The sequence below is a fragment of the Bolinopsis microptera genome, chromosome 3 (assembly GCF_026151205.1).
Source record: "Bolinopsis microptera isolate Bmic1 chromosome 3, MBARI_Bmic_1.0, whole genome shotgun sequence".
NCBI lineage: Eukaryota > Metazoa > Ctenophora > Tentaculata > Lobata > Bolinopsidae > Bolinopsis > Bolinopsis microptera.
In genome coordinates this window covers 15,786,464-15,804,978 of record NC_087074.1, presented here as the reverse complement: position 1 = coordinate 15,804,978, position 18,515 = coordinate 15,786,464, and the positions used below count along the sequence as shown (strand labels likewise).

The following is an 18,515-nucleotide window of genomic DNA, read 5'->3' as shown; positions in this document are numbered from 1 at the left end:
GATGTTACCATGGAAACATGATCATTTTACCATGGAAACATGTAGTCATTAGCCATCTATATTATACAATATACATTGCACATCGTTTATTAATTGTAATTAAAGCAAGTCGTTGAATGTTTTATCTGGCAACAGTTATAGTGTGCACTGTGTAGGAATGTGCATTTTTTGTACTTATTTACGGTGAATCTTAACGTGGGCTGATTTTATTTGGTGATTTCAATTATTTCATAGCCAAACTGTTGTCTATGAAAACCTTCCCCATGGGGAAGGTTTGCATAGTCAACTAAAACAAATTGTAATTAAATTAAATTAGCTGATAGTAGGAACTTTTTGTTAATAAAGAGTGAACAGTGAACACATATAATTTGAGAGAGAATTGATTCGTTCAGCGGACACATACATTATACTGTCCAGAGATATTCTGGGAGGTTCAAGCTTATTAAAAGATTCTTTGAACTTTTTAAAAGTAGCAAAATTTGAGATAAATTGATAACCTAGGACCGGGAGTTGGTTTAAACATTATATAAGTAATACGACATGTTTTATTTAGCAGAATTATACAATATGCATATGTAATCGTCTTTAATTGGGGATGATGGGGCGAAGACGTGATTATATATGATAAAGTGCCAGGTGGTGACAATAATTGAGGGTGTGTAAGTGTGAGGATGAAGAATCAGTCTTGATGCAGCTAGGAGGGTGAAGGATGTAAAAATATGTACAGTACAATATCATAGAAACTAAGAACAAAAATCCTCTTACATCAGTAAAAACCGATATGCTTGCCTTCAATTAAAAACCTTGCTTTAAAAATGATAATATTATTATTCAAGTTAAAAGCCTTCGAAGTTTTGTAATAATCTATCGCATGATATTGTATATCAATCAAATTGCAATTCTTAAGTTAACTTGTTGTTAAATTATATTATTGAATCACAGCTGAACAAATGTATAAGTACGCGTACCTAATATTCGGCGGTTGATCAACTTTTCCCATATTTTACATAATGCTGCTGAACCTGATAATGAAAATATTCGCTGTAAATATCTATAATATAATATTCACACTAGATTCTAGAAGGCAAAGTTCAAATGAACCAAACATCATATTAATATATTGACCAACAAATATATATGGATTCCTATAGAATATTTCGAATTGCAGTCGGGGACGTGTTCAAACCTGGTTGGTGGTTTTGTTTCATTTTTCCCACTCATTACTTCTGGGCCCCCAGATTGAAATCTGTAACATTTAAAAAAAAACTGAAACTACTGACAAAAACTAGACCCTTTGACTGAGGGCACCCTTGAATCAGAATTTGTGTAACATATTCAGGTCCTGAGATATAGCAGTTTAGTTGGGGGCCCTGGATATTGAATTTTGTAACACATTTCTATGTTACACTTTTTCAATGGGTTTTTAGAGAAGCTTCTTGATAGTTTTTCAAGTTCAGACCAGTTTTTCTAGGTCACAAAGGGTTCCATCAACCATATTCTTGACCAAATTTTGTACTTGGGCCCAAAACATTGAATTCTGTAACATATTTATGTTTTCACTGCCAAGGTCATATCTGGAATATTCAATATATTTTTGTATTGGTAACACGGTTTTTAGATTCTCATACAAAATTCGGAAGCAATCCTTATTCATATAATTTGATAAAATGGCTGCGGAACTTGAATTATGTAACATTAGAAAGTAAGTGTATAGAGTATGTACCCTAGTGTGAGGGGTGTTAGGTAAGCTATATTATAGTTTAATTGAAGTTCAGACCAGTTTTTCCAGGTCACAAAGGATTCCATCAACCATATTCTTGACCAAATTTTGTAATTGGGCCCAAAACATTGAATTTTGTAACATATTTATGTTTTGACTACAAAGCTCATATATATCTGGAATGTTCAATATATTCTTGTACTGGTAACATGGTTTTTAGATTCTCATACAGAATTGTAAAGCAATCCTTATTCGTATAATTTGATAAAATGGCTGCGGAACTTGAATAATGTAACATTAGAAAGTAAATGTATAGACTATAGAGTATAGTATATAGTATGTATCCTAATGTGAGGGGTGTTAGGCAAGCTATATTATAGTTTTTGAAGTTCAGACCAGTTTGCCTAGGTCATAAGGGTTCCATCAACCATATTATTGACCATATTTTGTACTTGGGCCCAAAACATTGAATTCCATAGATGGACATGGAACTCTGCCATTTCAGTGGATAAACTCGTGACCTGGCATTTTATTGTTACAAATTTCAATATATAGGGCCCAATTTCTATTTTCTATACAATTTGATATATAAATTAAAAGTTTTTAAATATCCAACCTTTAATCTAATTAGCTATATTCATTTGATTAAATTTACCGCGTTCTGTCGCGGATTGTCAATTTAAATTACATTACATTTAAATTGTTACAAAATTCAATAATTTGGTCCCAATTATCATTTTTTTTAATTTGTTAAGTTGTTTCATGTCTTTTTTTAATGCATCAACCAACTTAAAACCAATACTAGATCAAACAACTCTGTATAACATACTCATGTGTAACCATGTTACGTTATTCAAAGAAATGGGCCTTTTATTGATTATGAACCATATACCAAGATTGTGGTAATGCCTTTATACAAGAATTGCTGCACTTATAACCTGGTTTGAGAGTTAAATACATATCCTACACTAGCTGTGGTTGTAACAAACTATAAAGATAGATTCATGAAAACAAGATGTTACAAAATGTCCATTTTGGGCCTTTTTATGTAACCAAAAGTGGGCCTTTTTTCATTCCACAGCTAAGCAAATACCTAAAGTTCATTTTTATGAAGCAAGAATCTTTATAATTTAATAATTGGCTGAGCCATTGAAAAGTGTAACCAAATGTTACATTTTTCAACATAACTGGGCCATTTTACAATATTATTCATAGCCGATGACCTGAGACTATTTGTTATCACAATTTTAATCATCTCTGAAAGTTTCAAGACCATCGAGTAATTATTAATGGAGTTATTGTAAAAATGAGAAAATCGCCCATTTTGGCAGTGAAACAAAACCACCAACCAGGTTTGAACATGTCCTCGGAACTGCAGACGTACATTTTGTTAGTTTACTAAATTAACTGGTCGAAACACTTCTATGGAAATAAAATAAAGTTATACAATAAATGTATACTCTATAAACTACACGGTAATAGTATATATCATAAAGATAACAATAATGTCAGTTTCGGCTGCTCAGGTCACAATCCGAAAATATATCATTTTTTGCAGCCTAGATTTAGGAATTATTTATTATAATGTCAGAAATTAATGATTCAAATAAGAAGCTCAGTGATTCTAAAGTGAGCAGCATTTTAGACCGTAAACGTTTACAATAGCTGGGTCAGCTGGCTTAAGGAACAACAATAGATGCTCTTCGTATTTAAAAGAAACACCATTAAAACGAATGTAAAATTTGCGATTCTAGGATCACACAATTAGCGCAAACGTGGATAATACTGGATATTATAAGTTCGTAATGTTATAATTACATATAACATCTGATTGATCATTGACAAATGGACACGATATCAAAAATATGTTTAAATAGGACTCAAGCAATCATATCAGGCTTAACCTAAACTAGTTTAATGATGCTTTATATTAAAATTTCAGCATTTTGATCCAGCAAACAATTCTATTTGTACTATTTGTACCTAGCATATGTCAGTACACCTGCAGCAAAAATGCAGCAAATGAGGATAAATATTTTTAACAGCTATTCATTAAACTTATAGGATTATAACTACATATAAAGTATAAAACAAGTGGCACTGATGCACTGATGCAGATGAATCATGGATAATTATTGACTGTTGACGAAAACTCGAAGTTTGAAATCCAAAGTAAGCTGCATGTAGTAGAAACGTAATTAGGAAATCAGGATCAAATATGATCACACGTTGACGTAACGCGCGCGTACAACATGTGCTCTATCCAATGCGAAACTAAAGTGATGAAAATAAGAAAATCGACTGTAGAGTGATTTAGCGCGACCGACCAAATTTGGCTACTCTAAGGTCAAAGTCTGGAATGAATTGGAAAAACCATATTGATTTAATTGCCCCAATCTGTCCCATTTTCGGTTTTCGAAGATGAAATTCCCAAGGTCGAAATTTCACACTTGGACTGAATTTCTCTGTAGTAACCAATTAGTCCGTCAACTATAGATGTGAGATGGCATGTGACACTATCGAGGTGCTGGAAATTTGATTCTGGTCGAAGGAAGCATATTATCAATTACACATAAAGCCGTAGTACATACATATTGCATTACATTAAAACCGATTTTACACTGAAACCGTCACAGACGCGCGCGCGCGTTTTTCGCGCGAAGAATCATTTAATCTTCGCTATGCGTGTTACGTTAAAAGAAGTAATCCTGCTATAATTTGCCATTTATGGCGCATTTGAGAGAGAGAGAGAGAGTGAGAGAGGAGAGGAAAAGGAGGAGGGGAGAGGGGGAGAAGGGGGGGAGAGAAGAGGGGAGGAGAGGGGGGGAGAGAGAGAGAAGGGGGAGGAGAGGAGAGGGGGGGGGGAGGGGGGGAGGGAGAGGGGAAAAAAAAGAGGGAAAAGGAGGGGAAGAGAGAGGAAAAAGAGAGGGGAGGGGGGGGGGGGGGTTTTGGGGGGAAGAGGGGGGAGAAGGGGGAGGGGGAGAGGGGGGTTTTTTGCAGAGGATACATATAGTTCAAGTCTTTAGTACATCATTTCAACACGTGACCATCACAATGATATTTTTAACAAAGAATGAAGGTAAATATTCAATCAAAGAATATCAAGTCATCTAGATCATAAACGAAAAGGAGATTCATTCTTCTAATTCATTGTATTCAGCGGGTGTGATAGCGTCAGTGGATGTTTGGTTTTTAGCAAGGTTCAGTTGCCTAATGAAAGCTCTCACATTGATGAGCAGTTACAGTTGGCAACAATTACTTCGGTGAGGAATTCAAAGAAATATTAATTGAGGCAGGCTCTGTTTTCTTGCAGTAATTTATGGTGACAAGAAAAAAGAGCTCTTTCTGCTCTTGAGATTCTAGCTTATCCTAGGATGGTAGCGAAAAGTGTCTCACATCCGAATAGGCTACCTCCAACAATAGCTTTCAGCAACGGAGCACATCTTGAGTTACTTCACAGTACCATAACTGAGTCATGCTTAACGCTGACAGTTGAATCCCCTTGACTCGGTGGGGAAATTGGCTCTGGTGGCACTTACGAACAAGTTGCACCAGAGTCTAATTTTTTAATTTTTGTTGTAACTGTTTCTGTCGTTGTACTACACATAAGCAGCACCATTCATTCAATACAACAGCCAATCTCAAGCAATTTTTATAAACCCTTCATCTTCAAAGCAAATAATCATAACTTTGAACTTATGGCACACGTATAAATACCGATTGACCTTTTCTAACATACTCCTAAATATTGATAATTATCGGAAAACGTTATAAAACCTTATACAACCGCCCACGTGCAAATCAGACGAGAAATAGGAAGTTGCGTAGTTACCATGGTAACGATAATTATTACACGCAACCGCACGTGCAATGATTGTTTTAACGTCATTTTGATCAGTTCTGTCGATATTACGCTGTGTTTAGTATGAGCAACATTTCAATTGGCTGTATCTTCGGTTGTGTTTTCTTACTCACCATTGGCATTGTGCTCTTTGCTGATTACGGGGAGAGTAAAACCCCAAAACCCGCAGTGGTCGTGCTTGCCAGCACTGTGATATTAATATTACATGCACTCTTGACCGAGAAATGAATTCAATCTCGAAAAAAAGTTTGGTTGTTAATGTCTTCGCATTAAACTGATTTTGTTTATTAAACTGGAATGTTTTGGTTTGTTAAAACAAGTCTCAGTAATCATGGCCCACCGATATGCGGTATTCCTAATCGAAAAGTCATGTAACTCTGAGTCGTGGTCATGAAAATTGTAGCAGGTAAACTCCAGCCAGGCATTGTCAGTGTTGAAAGTGGAGTCCAGATATTCCCGTTCTATCAACAAACCCCTAAAAGTAATATTGTCAATATGTTGCAGTACAAATACCGAGACAACTGTGTCAACTTTAGGTGTTAACAAATAGAAATTCCCAAATAGGTAGATCAAACCATTATATCGAATATCACAGTGCTGGCAAGCATGACCGTGCCTTTTATATTCACTATACTGTTTACCACCTTTACTATTTACCCCATTTACTACCTATTTATCCCCTTTACTATTTACCCCTTGTAGGTTTACAACCTACCAGGACGCGCGCCGAGTTGGACTCGTCGACGGTCCTGTATATATGGAACAAATCCATATATATATGGAACAAATATTTTACGAGTATCACCCGTTAATTTACCCCCTTTACTATTAGTAAAACAAATTTTTTTAAATATACCCCTTTATTGATTTTCAGGCATTTATGATTAAGAAGACTCATCAAAAGGAGTTCAGCAGGCATATCACATATTTTAAGTTCAAACATTCTAATTCAATGTCAAAGATGACAGTAATAAGAAATACTTATGTGGAGATTTTTAAGAATTTTGCATAAAATACGCGCCAGCACTGTTTTATATGAAATTCAGTAAAAACCCCAAAATCGCCATATTCAGGTGCTTTAAAAAACCATGTTAAAATTGAGTTAGAGATCTTAAATTTTGCAGAGCGTCTAGATGTTTACAAAATCAACTGCAAAAAAAGTTTCAAGTTTCAGGACTATTGGGAAGTGGGTTTTCTGGAACCCCTGTTTTACAACAGATTGCTGTGATATATACATATATATTCAGGGATTTTAAAAAAATAGATAGATAGGATAGACGCTTTGCCAGTCAATTGTAGCCTGTATTTAAGTGTCCGTAGATTCAATAGTACAAAAATACATTCCGGCCATTTCCGACCACAGGTCTTAAAGATAATTGTTTACATTTTAGTTTACAGTGTATACAAAAATATTTGACGTCATTAACTGTTAACACTTTATTTTTGTCAAAGTAATAACTTTTTAAATTGATTATACACCATCAAGGAATTATTTTATTCAAAATCTGAGGAAATTTTCTTGGATTTTGAATAATTTTCCTCAGACGATGCGAAGCGTAAACTAGCATTTTTGCTTCGCATCGTCGATCGTTGCTTTGCTTCGCAAAGCAACGATCTCGATGGGTTGACATCGTCAATCAAACATTTTCATGTTAGATAATTATTCAAACATTCCGAAAATCTACCAAAAAGTTTTTTAGCTCCCTCCTTTATAAAAATATTTGCCATAAAAGTTAGTGCTTTTTTTGAAGAATAATTTTATAAAACATAAACGCTAATTTTATTTGTATCTTGTAGCGCGATGCACTACTGGGTCGCGCGCGCGCATCCAATAATGCTTCTCGCAACCACGTATGCAGATCGGCGAGATGCGAAGGATTGACATCGTGAATCAAATTTGTATCACGTTGGACGTCGTGACCCCCACGGTCGTTTCACTATGATACAGGGGGAGCCGCGCACTCGTGCGCGGCGGGTCATATGTATGACAAAATTTTACGTTCTAGCATTTTCTGTTTCTAGGTCATCCCCTGGGTTGTGGAACTCAATTTTGCTTTCTTTTACTGGGCCGCGCTCAGCCTGTCATTCCGCCGAATGAACATAATAGCCTAAAGTCCCCAGGTAAGCTTTCTTGTTTCTTAAGGTCTAAATTGTGTCATAGGCTAGTTTTAAAGTTGAAAATCAAAAAGGTGCACACGCGAGGACATGCCCAAATTGTTAAAAATTGCTACAATCACTGAAAATTTGTGTTTTCTCGATTTGTATCAACTTTGAAGTCCCGTTGTATTGGAGGACTTCGCCGCTTCGACGCGCCGCGCGAACTAGCATTCTTGCTTCGCATCGTTGCTCTGCTTCGCAGAGCAACGATCTCGACGGATTGACATAGTCAATCAACCCGTTGTAATTCAAGTTCTTTTAGAAACTTTTAGAAACTTTGCACGCTTATCGAACTACATATAAAATATGACTATGCAAATATTTATGGTGATTCACTGATTCAATATTGCATGCGCACGCAACGTCCGCTTAAAGTTTGCACGTGCAAAAGGTGAGAATTTTGCTCATTCATTATTTCGTATAAATTCTTTCCGACGACATTTAAATGGCATTATACATAAATTTAATGCCATCTTAATCGAGTAAAAAGTTTCATATTCAGTCAGTTATCGACAAATATGATTATGTCTACCTAAACACAAAGAAATGTTTTCAAAGGTAAAATTTCGAAATCGTTGAAATTACCTCCTCGTTAATATAATGAAGTTATGAGTTCACATTTCGACTTTGTAAAGTACCCTGAAATTATAATCAAAAAGAGATGATATTTGACCAAAACCCATAATCATGGGTAGAGTGGACCGCTGCCAGTGTCTCTCTTTCCCAAACAAAAGGCAATGAATATGATATCAATTTGAATGACCGTTATCAAATGCAAAATCATTCAAATTGATATCACTGCCTTTTATTTGGGAAAGAGAGACACTGGCACCAGCAGTCCACTCTACCCATGATTATGGGTTTTGGTCAAATCAATAATAAAAGATGTTTGATGTTGGAAAATTAAATTCACTAAATCCATTACCTCTTAAAGAAAAGATATTTTGATTCTTTGTCCTCTAAAGTTGGATTCGCATCTGAAGATTGTTCAGTGACCTCTGCAGTTGAATTCGAAGCTTCTCTGGACTCAGTTGGACTCGATAGTTTGTCTGTAACCATCTCAGAAGAGTAAGTCGTGAAAATAGTAGTCAGCTCGTGTATAATAGTAGGAAGGGGGTTGAATGGTGTCGTTATTTCTAGTAATGCAACAATGCCTCCATCTTCAAACAACAAAACTTCTAACTCCGTCCCTTGACCCCTGGTCATGGTTTTAAATTACTCTAAATTACTCTAAATTACTCTAAATTACTCTAAATTACTCTAAATTACTATAAATTACTTTAATGTCTAAATTACATAGCTGGGTTTTATAGTTTCCAGTCTTTAAAGCAAGTTATCAAGACTTAAAAATCATTTGATAGTATAAATTGTGCATGATCGCAAAAGTAACATCGAATATGATGCAATAATAGAACTAGAAGAACCAGTATTTACCGAGTAACTATAGGAACAGCGATATGGTTGGGTCCCCAGTGAGGAAGACTCCCCTTGCCAGCTAAACCGGTTCTCCCTCTGGGGTTTAAGGGCAGGTGATCTCTCACTCCGTATATTCCTAGTGAGCTCCTTCTGTCCCCTGTATTGTACTCTGGGGTGGTTAGTTATCGTTTATCTTATCTTAAATCCTGGCACCTTGCCAACAGCTCATTATACTACAGTCGCATGTAAGAACAGACAGAAAGGTGAGATGCCAGAAAAGTCATGTGTGTCCTACGATCTTGTGTAGAGGATTAACACACCTGCAGAAGAGCTGTCAGGACCGGGATCTTGAGAGTAAGAGGGAGGATTGTACGTCAGAAATACGACACTCCAGCTCTGGTAGATGGGCGGCACGTAATCCCGGACTACTGCTGATCCAGGGTAAGTTCTGTCTCCTTGTCCCACACTCAGTGCAGCAGCTGTTCCAATAGACATCAGAGATTGTGTTGCAGAGGATTGATGGCCCCAGTTGTTAAGATTTGTCGTCCCTTGGGGAGCAGAGGATTGGTGAGCCTGATGGTTGAGATCTGGTGTGCATCGTGCATTGACTGTCTGGTCAACAATACTCTGAATCAAGGTATCATGTTAGTTTTGAGTCGCACATTTTAACTTGTCGATATACCCTAACTTTAAATCTCCACGTTGTGAATCGCAAATGTTTGGGGAATAACATTGTCGATTATGTGATGTAATGCATATATGCGATTACCAAAGGAACATGTAATGGTTATGACTTAACCTTATAGACTTATGCTACTGTCAAAACCAAAAGTTGAGATAATTTGATTCTCGAGTATATCGTCATCTCAAAGCCTCAAATAAGATTAGCTCCACGTTACTGTATTCTAAAGAAAACCTTGTATTGCACATTTTTACTGGTGTCTAAGTTCGACTATTGCTACCAGTATCAAATAACGTTTTGTAAAGATCACTACATCGTATAATCAGTAGTACATCATAAAGGGAGTTTTTCTCTTCCCACTTCAAGTACTCCAAAGGACTGCAGGGCGATCTACTCAACATTCAGTTTGTAAGTTAACAAGTAAAGTGATTTAGGAGCTGAATACCTATACAGCATTACGCCCAACCTGGTAGCGATTTAAAGGTAATGAGATACTGCAGGTGAGCTAATCGTGTATCACGTGGGCGACCCTTGTATCACGTGGGCGACCCGTGTAACACGTGGGTTAACATGTGCTGTCCGGATTCCGGAGTACTTGCATATTTTAGACCACTCACAATAATGGTGTGCTATCTCATATTGTTAGAGTTCCTCTCCGTCTCGTACTGAAATTTATAGCAGCCTGATATTTTATAATGCTATTCAGGCCTCTTTTAATATCGTATGGATGTTTTTCAGGAAAATCTTGTACCCATAATTCATTCTGAAGGGGCTTGTTTGAACAAATTTGCATCTAATCATCGTTATTGTTAAAATGTGCTGTTATTAAGTAATGGTTCGGATCAAGTCGGATGTAAACGTAAAATGACAATAACAGTCAGAAAAACTTAATGAATTGTCGACGTTTTGGTCAATCACATCTAATCATATTATCATTAATAGCAGGATCAGGTATTTGTTTGAACTACCTTCTAAAACATCTGTTCGGCCATCAGGAACAGACCATGGAGAAACCCCCCAAAGCTGAGAAATGCGGCCCCTTTATCCAGTACGTTCTGGACGAGCTGAACTGTAATGTGCGACTACACGACGGAGAGAAGATAGACACCATAGAGGACCTCCGGAAGTTCTCAGGTCACCAAGGAGGGCTTTATATCCTGTACCTGAAACCTGAACCTCAGTCTGATCTCCGGTACCCTGTATACGTAGGGGTCACTAAACAGAGCTTCAAGGAGCGGTTCGTAAGACACGCTAGTAGTGGTGTTATAAAGCAGGTCTGGGACGGGGACTTCCCGGCGAATCTGTGCGGACTTGGTCTGTATGCTTACTGTACTCACTATCAAGGTAGCGCTGCCAGGAGAATTAAAACTATCCTCCTAGACACGTGCAACTTTGCTCTCAAAACGGGAAGGAAGGATATAGATATATCGGAGATATACCCCACAGAGTGGACAAAGAGCAACCTGGATCAGTTTCCATGGGAGGAGCTGAAGAAGATAGCGGAGGGTGAAGAGGAGGAGGAGAAGAAGAAGGAGCTGATACCAGCGGAGAAAGGAGGAGCGTTTATCAGGTTCCTACTAGACGAGCTGAACTGCAATATTGAGATGCACGACAGAGAGGAGATCAAAGATGCTGATGATGTGAACAAGTTCCCCGGACATTACGGAGGATTGTATCTCTTCTACATGAAGCCTGCTCCTCACTCTGAACTACGGTACCCTATATACGTTGGCGTTGCGAAGAAGAGCTTTAAAGAGAGATTCCAGAGACACGCCGAGTGCAAGTTTAATGGGAACCTACAGAAGATCTGGAGTAATGAGTTTAGAGGAATGGGAGTGTACGCTGTCTGTACCCATCACCAGGGAGCGGCTGCTAGAGCTATCAAGAAACTCCTCCTAGACTCGTTTGATTTTCCTCTGAAGAGGAACAAGAGAGGGAGGATGAGGACAGAGCTGGATACCAGTGAACAACTCCCGGCTGAGTATGTTAAGAACAACTACAATATACCCTGGGAGGAGTGCCTTGAGAAAGTAGCCGCTAAAGCTTAGTGAACTGGGGGACTTCTTAATGTTTTGTAATTTGTTTAAATTTGTACAGAACATTCAAGAATAGAGATTAAATTGTTTGGAAAGTTATGATTTTGCGTCTAATTTTATATTAGATTTCATTCGTATGATATTGTTAATTGTTATCGAATTCTTGTTATAATTATTGATTTGCAAAATAAAAACTTGTTTTGTTTACGTATTCTAATGTATGAAGATGCTATTCATCTAAATGTCAAAAAAATCTCTTTGTCCTATCAGATGGTCTCAGAGAATTTCTGGTGTCCGAATTAGTTCAGACATTTTCCTGTACTGACCTACCGATCTCAAAAAGCCATACACATTGAGTTAAATGATACACTATAGTGGTATTCAATGGTTATAGTTAATCGGGAGATGTTGAATGGAAACATAGAGACTAAAAATTAAAAAACGTTCAGAAAAAAACCTGCAAGTTTTGGTTGAAATCCTGAACGGCACTGGTCAAGGAATCCACACTAGTCGCACAGACATGAACCTGGTGTTGGATCTGCTTCATCTCTGTTACTTCGTTCAGTTTGTTGAGCAGGTTCCTGCGACACTCACTCTCGAGCAGGGAGATCCGGTCTTGCTTGTGATCATGGCGGCGTTTGTACGCGTCACGTTTCCTCACGAACTCTGAAAACGAGTGTAGTTTTTATAGGCTATCAATGAAGTAACTTCTGATAAGCAGAAACTGCTGCCAAGGGAAAACTAATAACATACGTTAATTTCCAAAGATGAGGACATAAAGATAAGCACTTGCTAGTTGTTACACACGTTTTGTGTTAAGCAAACCTAATACCGCAAGGATTACCGAGTTTTCAATGGTTATAGAAGGTTATAGAAGGAGTTTAGCGTTTAACAGATTTATTGCTATTAATAACTGATGAAGGAGCGACGCCGCTGCCTAAACCAAGACCTAGTTTTAAAAGCAAGAAATATACCAACCTCCACGTGAACAACTCTTTCTGTAAAGGAATCTGAGAAAGAATACACAGAGTACAATGGTATTGAATGGTATGGGGAGACTAGATCTCATTTTGAACTCTGTAACGAGCTCATACCGCTGCCATCTCCACAGTATGGCAGAGTTAGCGTTTATCTGATCGTAGGTGAAAGTGAAGACAGCCACTAACAAGTTCAGCATCATCACAGCTACTACCATCAGATACGCCGACATCATTAAATATATCAGCAACCTGGTGAGGGGCTGAGATTTAGGGACAGGGTTTAGGACGAGAGCTTAGTAGCAGAAATAAGAACAAATAATATGAAAGAGATTCTGGCATTGAAAGGTAATGTTCAATTGTACAAACTACGCAAGATTTTGTTTAAATTGGTTGGAAGGTTCATGTAAAACCTTGCAATAACGTTGCTATACACACCTGTTATAAAAGCAATACTTGTCAGCGCTACAATCATACGCGGTCTTGGCATCAGTACAGTTAACAGTATGGTTATACTGGTTAGCCAGCAGACAGTACCCCTCATTAATATCCTCAGTTAAGGAGTCCAGATCTAGTTCTCCAAACATGTTTATATACGGTCTCCAAAACAAGTCATATATCATATCAGTAGTTACATTCGACTTAGTCGGAGTAATTAAACTCTTAGTAGGTACCCCGTAGCAGATGAGAGCCATCCCCAGCAGGCCGAGAAAGAACACCAAATCCATGATCATGGAGGCGACCATCAGCACTTTAGGGCCCAACCGAGAGTTGATCTGCATGGCCTGTAACAAACGTAAACACATCCCCGCAAAACCGAAAGCAAAGAAGACTCTGAAGACAGCCTCCTCCAGACGAGCAGGAGGGAGATTGTCAGCATTCTCCGGGAGTCCTAGTCTGGGGAGGACTCTGCAGCAGAAGGAGATAAAGATGAACATCATGCTGTACACGTCAAACTTGTTGTATTGGTTAGATAGGTAGTTTCTTATCTTGCCCATGGTAGTGGAGGGACAGGAGTGGTAAATCTGAAATATTCAGCACTTTTTGGTGGATACTTGCAAACTCGCGAGGTTCGAGTCACTATTCTAAACGGTATGTAATGTATCTACTATATTTTGATTCTCAGGCATGACATTCTACCATCTCTTATCTTACGATAGGAGGGGGCTCCAACATCTAAGCTTTAGCAAATGTGTGAAAATCGTTAATATTTTGTTCTCTTCTAAAGCTGTATTCAATACCTGTCTTATCTCAACTGGTATGATAGAGACTGTCCATATGTAAACCACGAACTCAGCATTGTCCATAGTCCCGCTTGCTCGGGTTTTTGGTTGTTTTATCAGCAGAGCGTATGAGAAGCTTACAAGGAAAGCAAAGTACATTAACTGAAAAAGAAATATCAAATCCATAAATTATAAAACTGTCTGCGAACTATATGATAAGGAAGATTAGGAAGTTCATTTGTGAAAACGATAACCCATGAACGCTTAATAAGATCACAATACTACCACAACGTCACTTAATTATAAGCCTTGTTATTGCGAACGATTAAAGCAAGAGATAGAGATTAAAAGATTAAAGAAGACGGATAAATCTAAGCAGTGAAATTAAAAACTGAACTATTACCGTTAACTTAACGGGTCAGAATAAAAACTAACAAATAATCAGATATAACTCACAATGTATATGAAGAATTTAACCACAGGTGCATTATAGAAATGATACATCCTCTGCAAGAGGTTTAGACGTCGTTGTCCTTGCTGTACTGGGTCTTTTCCTGTAGTTCCTTCCACGGTCTTCTTTGACACAAACGCCATCTTCTTCCGCTCCTGTCAGTACAATGTTTTAAAGCACGTAGATATTTTTGATAAACTGACATGAGAGAGCATTGTTATTAATTTATAAGGTATGTAGAAAAAAAATATTAAGATTGGGATTTATCAAAATAACATACCATTTCATCGATTTCTTTAGATATCATTTTGTTTTGTATCTCGCTGTCAGAGATCTTGCGAAAGGAAGCCAGGAAAGGGAAGGGAATAGTGAAGACAATGTTCCAATAAGTCATATCCGGTTCCAACATTCCCATCCACTCCCCGGTAAGATAGTCTTGTATAGAGTCGTGGGAAATGAACAGATAACAGTCGGTGTAGTCTGCAATCTGGGATATAAACAGATAACAGTCGGTGTAGTCTGAAATCTGCAGGATATAAACAGATAACAGTCGGTGTAGTCTGCAATCTGGGGTATAAACAGATAACAGTCGGTGTAGTCTGAAATCTAGGATATAAACAGATAACAGTCGGTGTAGTCTGCAATCTGGGATATAAACAGATAACAGTCGGTGTAGTCTGCAATCTGGGATATAAACAGATAACAGTCGGTGTAGTCTGAAATCTGGGATATAAACAAATAACAGTCGGTGTAGTTTGAAATCTGGAATATAAACAAATAATAGTCGGTGTAGTCTGCAATCTGGGATAAATTTTAATGTGTGTTTTGACCGTTGTTTTGACCAGATTTAAAAAATTATGATAATGACAGATGTCCACTTCTTTCAGAGTTAGGAAATTAAAAAGAAAGTGCCAATCCACCGGGACGACATGAGATTGCGAGATTTACTTGTAGTTATTTATCTCTACTATTCGTAAGGAATAAAGTAGTTATCAAACTGAGAGGGCTATTTGTCCTGATTTTAATATATTTTACGATGAGGGCAGCTATTATCTTTTAACAGCTGTCTTAATTACAAAATCCATTTGTTGTCCGTAACTGAAGTGATTATATACATCTCAATCCAGTTGAAAGAAATCTTTGTCGGCTTAGCGAAGGTATAGCGGGGGCAGTCGTTTCGCTGCTTTACAGGTATGAATTATGCTTAGTGCTTTAGTAAGCAATGCTTCAAATAAACGGCACCAAAGCATAAACAAGCTACATTATGTGCTATGGGTATGAAGACCCCCCCCCCCGAAAATTTTAAGGATTTTGTATTTATTGTAGACTTAGATAACACCTGTAAATGGCATTATAAAATAAAGTCAGACAGTGATTCTTCTGAGTGGAATGGAGTAATCATCAAACTGAGAATGATTTTACTATATTTTATGATGAAGGCAGCTGTTATTTTATACTCAACAGTGGCTATTTGTGCCTGATTATATTATATTCAATAGCAAGGACAGAGTTATAAGAACTCATTTTCCTTTATTACAAAATCCATTTGTTGTCGGTATCCAGAATTTTTTATCATGCTGCAACCAAAAGGAAATTAGGTTTGGCATCATAGCAAAGCAGAAATATTTTTCGTAGATTTTATCTAAAAGTAAAGTTATCTAAAAGTAATGTTTAGGCCTTTCGGTAAATCTGGTTCCGGCTTTAATATCCAGTCCCGGTTCGGTTTCCAAGAAATTCGCCGGACTGGAAATTTCTTTAAAATAAAATGCATATTTTTCGTCTAATAAATCCTTGCTAAGTCAACAATGAATTCTTCTTTTGGTTGGTAAGCGTCGACTGTGTGCCTTCCTTACGGTGGCTTTCACAACGCGACCCTATGTCCCCAACTCCTGCTTCTGGAGAGAGAGAGACTCCCAAAGTATATACCATATTCATATTAATCATAGATATCGACAACGTACTCCTGGAGTCTTGAAGCTCTGTTACCACCGCCCCTGGTGCAACCCCGTCGGGTTAAAGACGGAGAGACAGGGACTTCCAGGGGCGGTCGTGGCCTGCTACGTGCAATTCGTAGGAGTGTGCACTGTGCAGTGTTTCCTGGTGGGTGCTACTTCTGAATCTGTTTAATCGTCAAACAGTTGATACACTGTTGCCTGGGTGTGGAAACTTGTCTCTGGTCCTCGCTTATATAATTATATCTCGAATCACACAGTATCCAGGTACCTTAATTCCCAAAAATTTGGGCGACAAAAAATTTGAGCGGGCCTCTCGCCCAAATTTTTTGCAGACCAAATAAATTGCATAAATCTTTTCCGTCTGCTAAATTTTTTGCTAACCAAACTTTTGGCATTTAGCCTGTGGCCCTGAGATCTATATAAAGATGGCTTTTTCTTCATATCCAAGTGAAATAATATTTAAAATTTTATTTTTCTAATCTGTCATTCATGGCTTAACCAAATGAAATGACAGATTTCACTAAAAATGAACGATTTTTAGTGGAAAATCGTTCATTTTTCGAAGAATTTGTGCCCAAATTTTTGGTCGCCCAAATGAGTTCAAATTTTCTGCCCAAATTTTTCGGGCTCAAATAAATTGTGCTCAATATAATGGCACACAAATTTTTGGGAACTAAGGTATCCTGCTCCTGAAAATTTCCCTATTTTTGAACCGTCCTTGAATATTGCCCAGTGTGAATTTTGGGTGATTCCAACCTGGAACACTAACGTCACCGCAGACCGCTCCTTTATCGTTGTTTTGAGATTCTGATCTAAAACCGAATCCTGTGGTTACACGAGACATGCTAGCCTGTGTTACACCGACGTCCGACGCCACGAACTTTTGAGAGCTGGGTCTTTGGTTTTATTTCTAGAACAATCTCTACATTTGTGCTCCAAAACTCGTTACTAGCTCAACCACTAATTAATGATCTTTGATCGCACAGCATATCAACCATTTACTGCTGCCCGAACAGCAAAACTCAAATAAGGATTAATTCAAATTTTCCAGCAATTTCCGGCAGTCTTAAATTTCTTATTCTTAACACCCGCGGTGGCCGGTTCCGGCCCGGCAAAATCCGGGAAACCGTTTCCGGTCCGGCAGCCGAAACCCTAGACTGGTCGGTTCCTTTTCCAAATAGTATTTGCCTGAGCCCATTTTAAAATCTCTACGACCCTCAGAAACTGGGATACACTTTCGAAAAAAAACAAGGTGTCCCCCTGAATTATGCCTATATTAACATTTTGAAATCCTTTTTTGTTGATATCCTATCCATTGGGGAGGTCTGTGCTTAGTTCCCAATGTCTCATGTTATAAATGTGCTTAACTGACTAATTTACCAGTATATGCATTGTGCGGTGTTATTTGAATTGGATCATTTTCACGGTGCTACGTTCCATAAAGGTAATTGATTAGACAACTTTTATCTATGTGATTGGGGTCCCAGTAGCATCGCTTGTAGGACACATGTGCTAGTCCCCTTATTGCAAATTGATCGTCTTACATTTTTGAGAAATCGCCTGATTCTCTTCTGCTAAAATAATTAATATTTCGTTCATTTGGTTACAGTTTTATCATTTTTATCATTCAGAAACTGCAATACCCAATGCCCAATATGATTTATAGAATAAATTCCACAGGATTAGTCTGTAACGGACACAGGACCCACTGCTGATGATATTTCTTTGGAGCTATGTTCTCCTTATAATCCAAGCAGTTCTTTTTACTACTAGCATTAGTTCTACAACTGATTCAGGTAAGGATGGAAAACAATTGATTATATAATTACAATTAAACAGGATTATACATAAAAATGATTATGAGGTAATCCGTACCGGTGTTCAAAATTGCCCCCAAAATTTCCCCAAATTGTCTTTGTAACAATACACAAATAATATATAGGAAATGAGCCGTAGCAATGACCCAATCAGCTTCCAGCACTGACCAGTCACAACCCAGAATATACAATTTTATAGGTTATCAGTGAAACTACAAA

General features: G+C 37.7%; 1 protein-coding gene across 1 annotated transcript; it reads right to left on the bottom strand.

Annotated features, from left to right (window-relative positions):
* Window positions 1–5,318: 5,318 nt before the first annotated feature.
* LOC134813240 (transient receptor potential cation channel subfamily M member 2-like) lies at window positions 5,319–17,323 on the bottom strand. Its single transcript, XM_063820927.1, has 11 exons — window positions 17,249–17,323; window positions 14,805–15,011; window positions 14,530–14,679; window positions 14,092–14,235; window positions 13,289–13,875; window positions 12,852–13,102; window positions 12,331–12,539; window positions 9,476–9,782; window positions 9,174–9,324; window positions 8,665–8,937; window positions 5,319–6,057 (listed from the first exon to the last, which is right to left on the bottom strand). Exons 1-11 carry the CDS (start codon window positions 17,321–17,323, stop codon window positions 5,838–5,840), a joined length of 2,574 nt encoding a protein of 857 aa, XP_063676997.1. The 3' UTR covers window positions 5,319–5,837.
* Window positions 17,324–18,515: the final 1,192 nt, after the last annotated feature.

Excerpts from the sequence above, each read along its gene's own strand:
- LOC134813240 (XM_063820927.1), bottom strand. The coding sequence starts at position 17,323 with ATGTCTCGTGTAACCACAGGATTCGGTTTTAGATCAGAATCTCAAAAC. Across the intron at positions 14,236-14,529 it reads TTAAATTCTTCATATACATT|TTAATGTACTTTGCTTTCCT; the intron begins GTGAGTTATATC and ends TTTCTTTTTCAG. Across the intron at positions 9,783-12,330 it reads ATTTCAACCAAAACTTGCAG|AGTATTGTTGACCAGACAGT; the intron begins GTTTTTTTCTGA and ends ACCTTGATTCAG.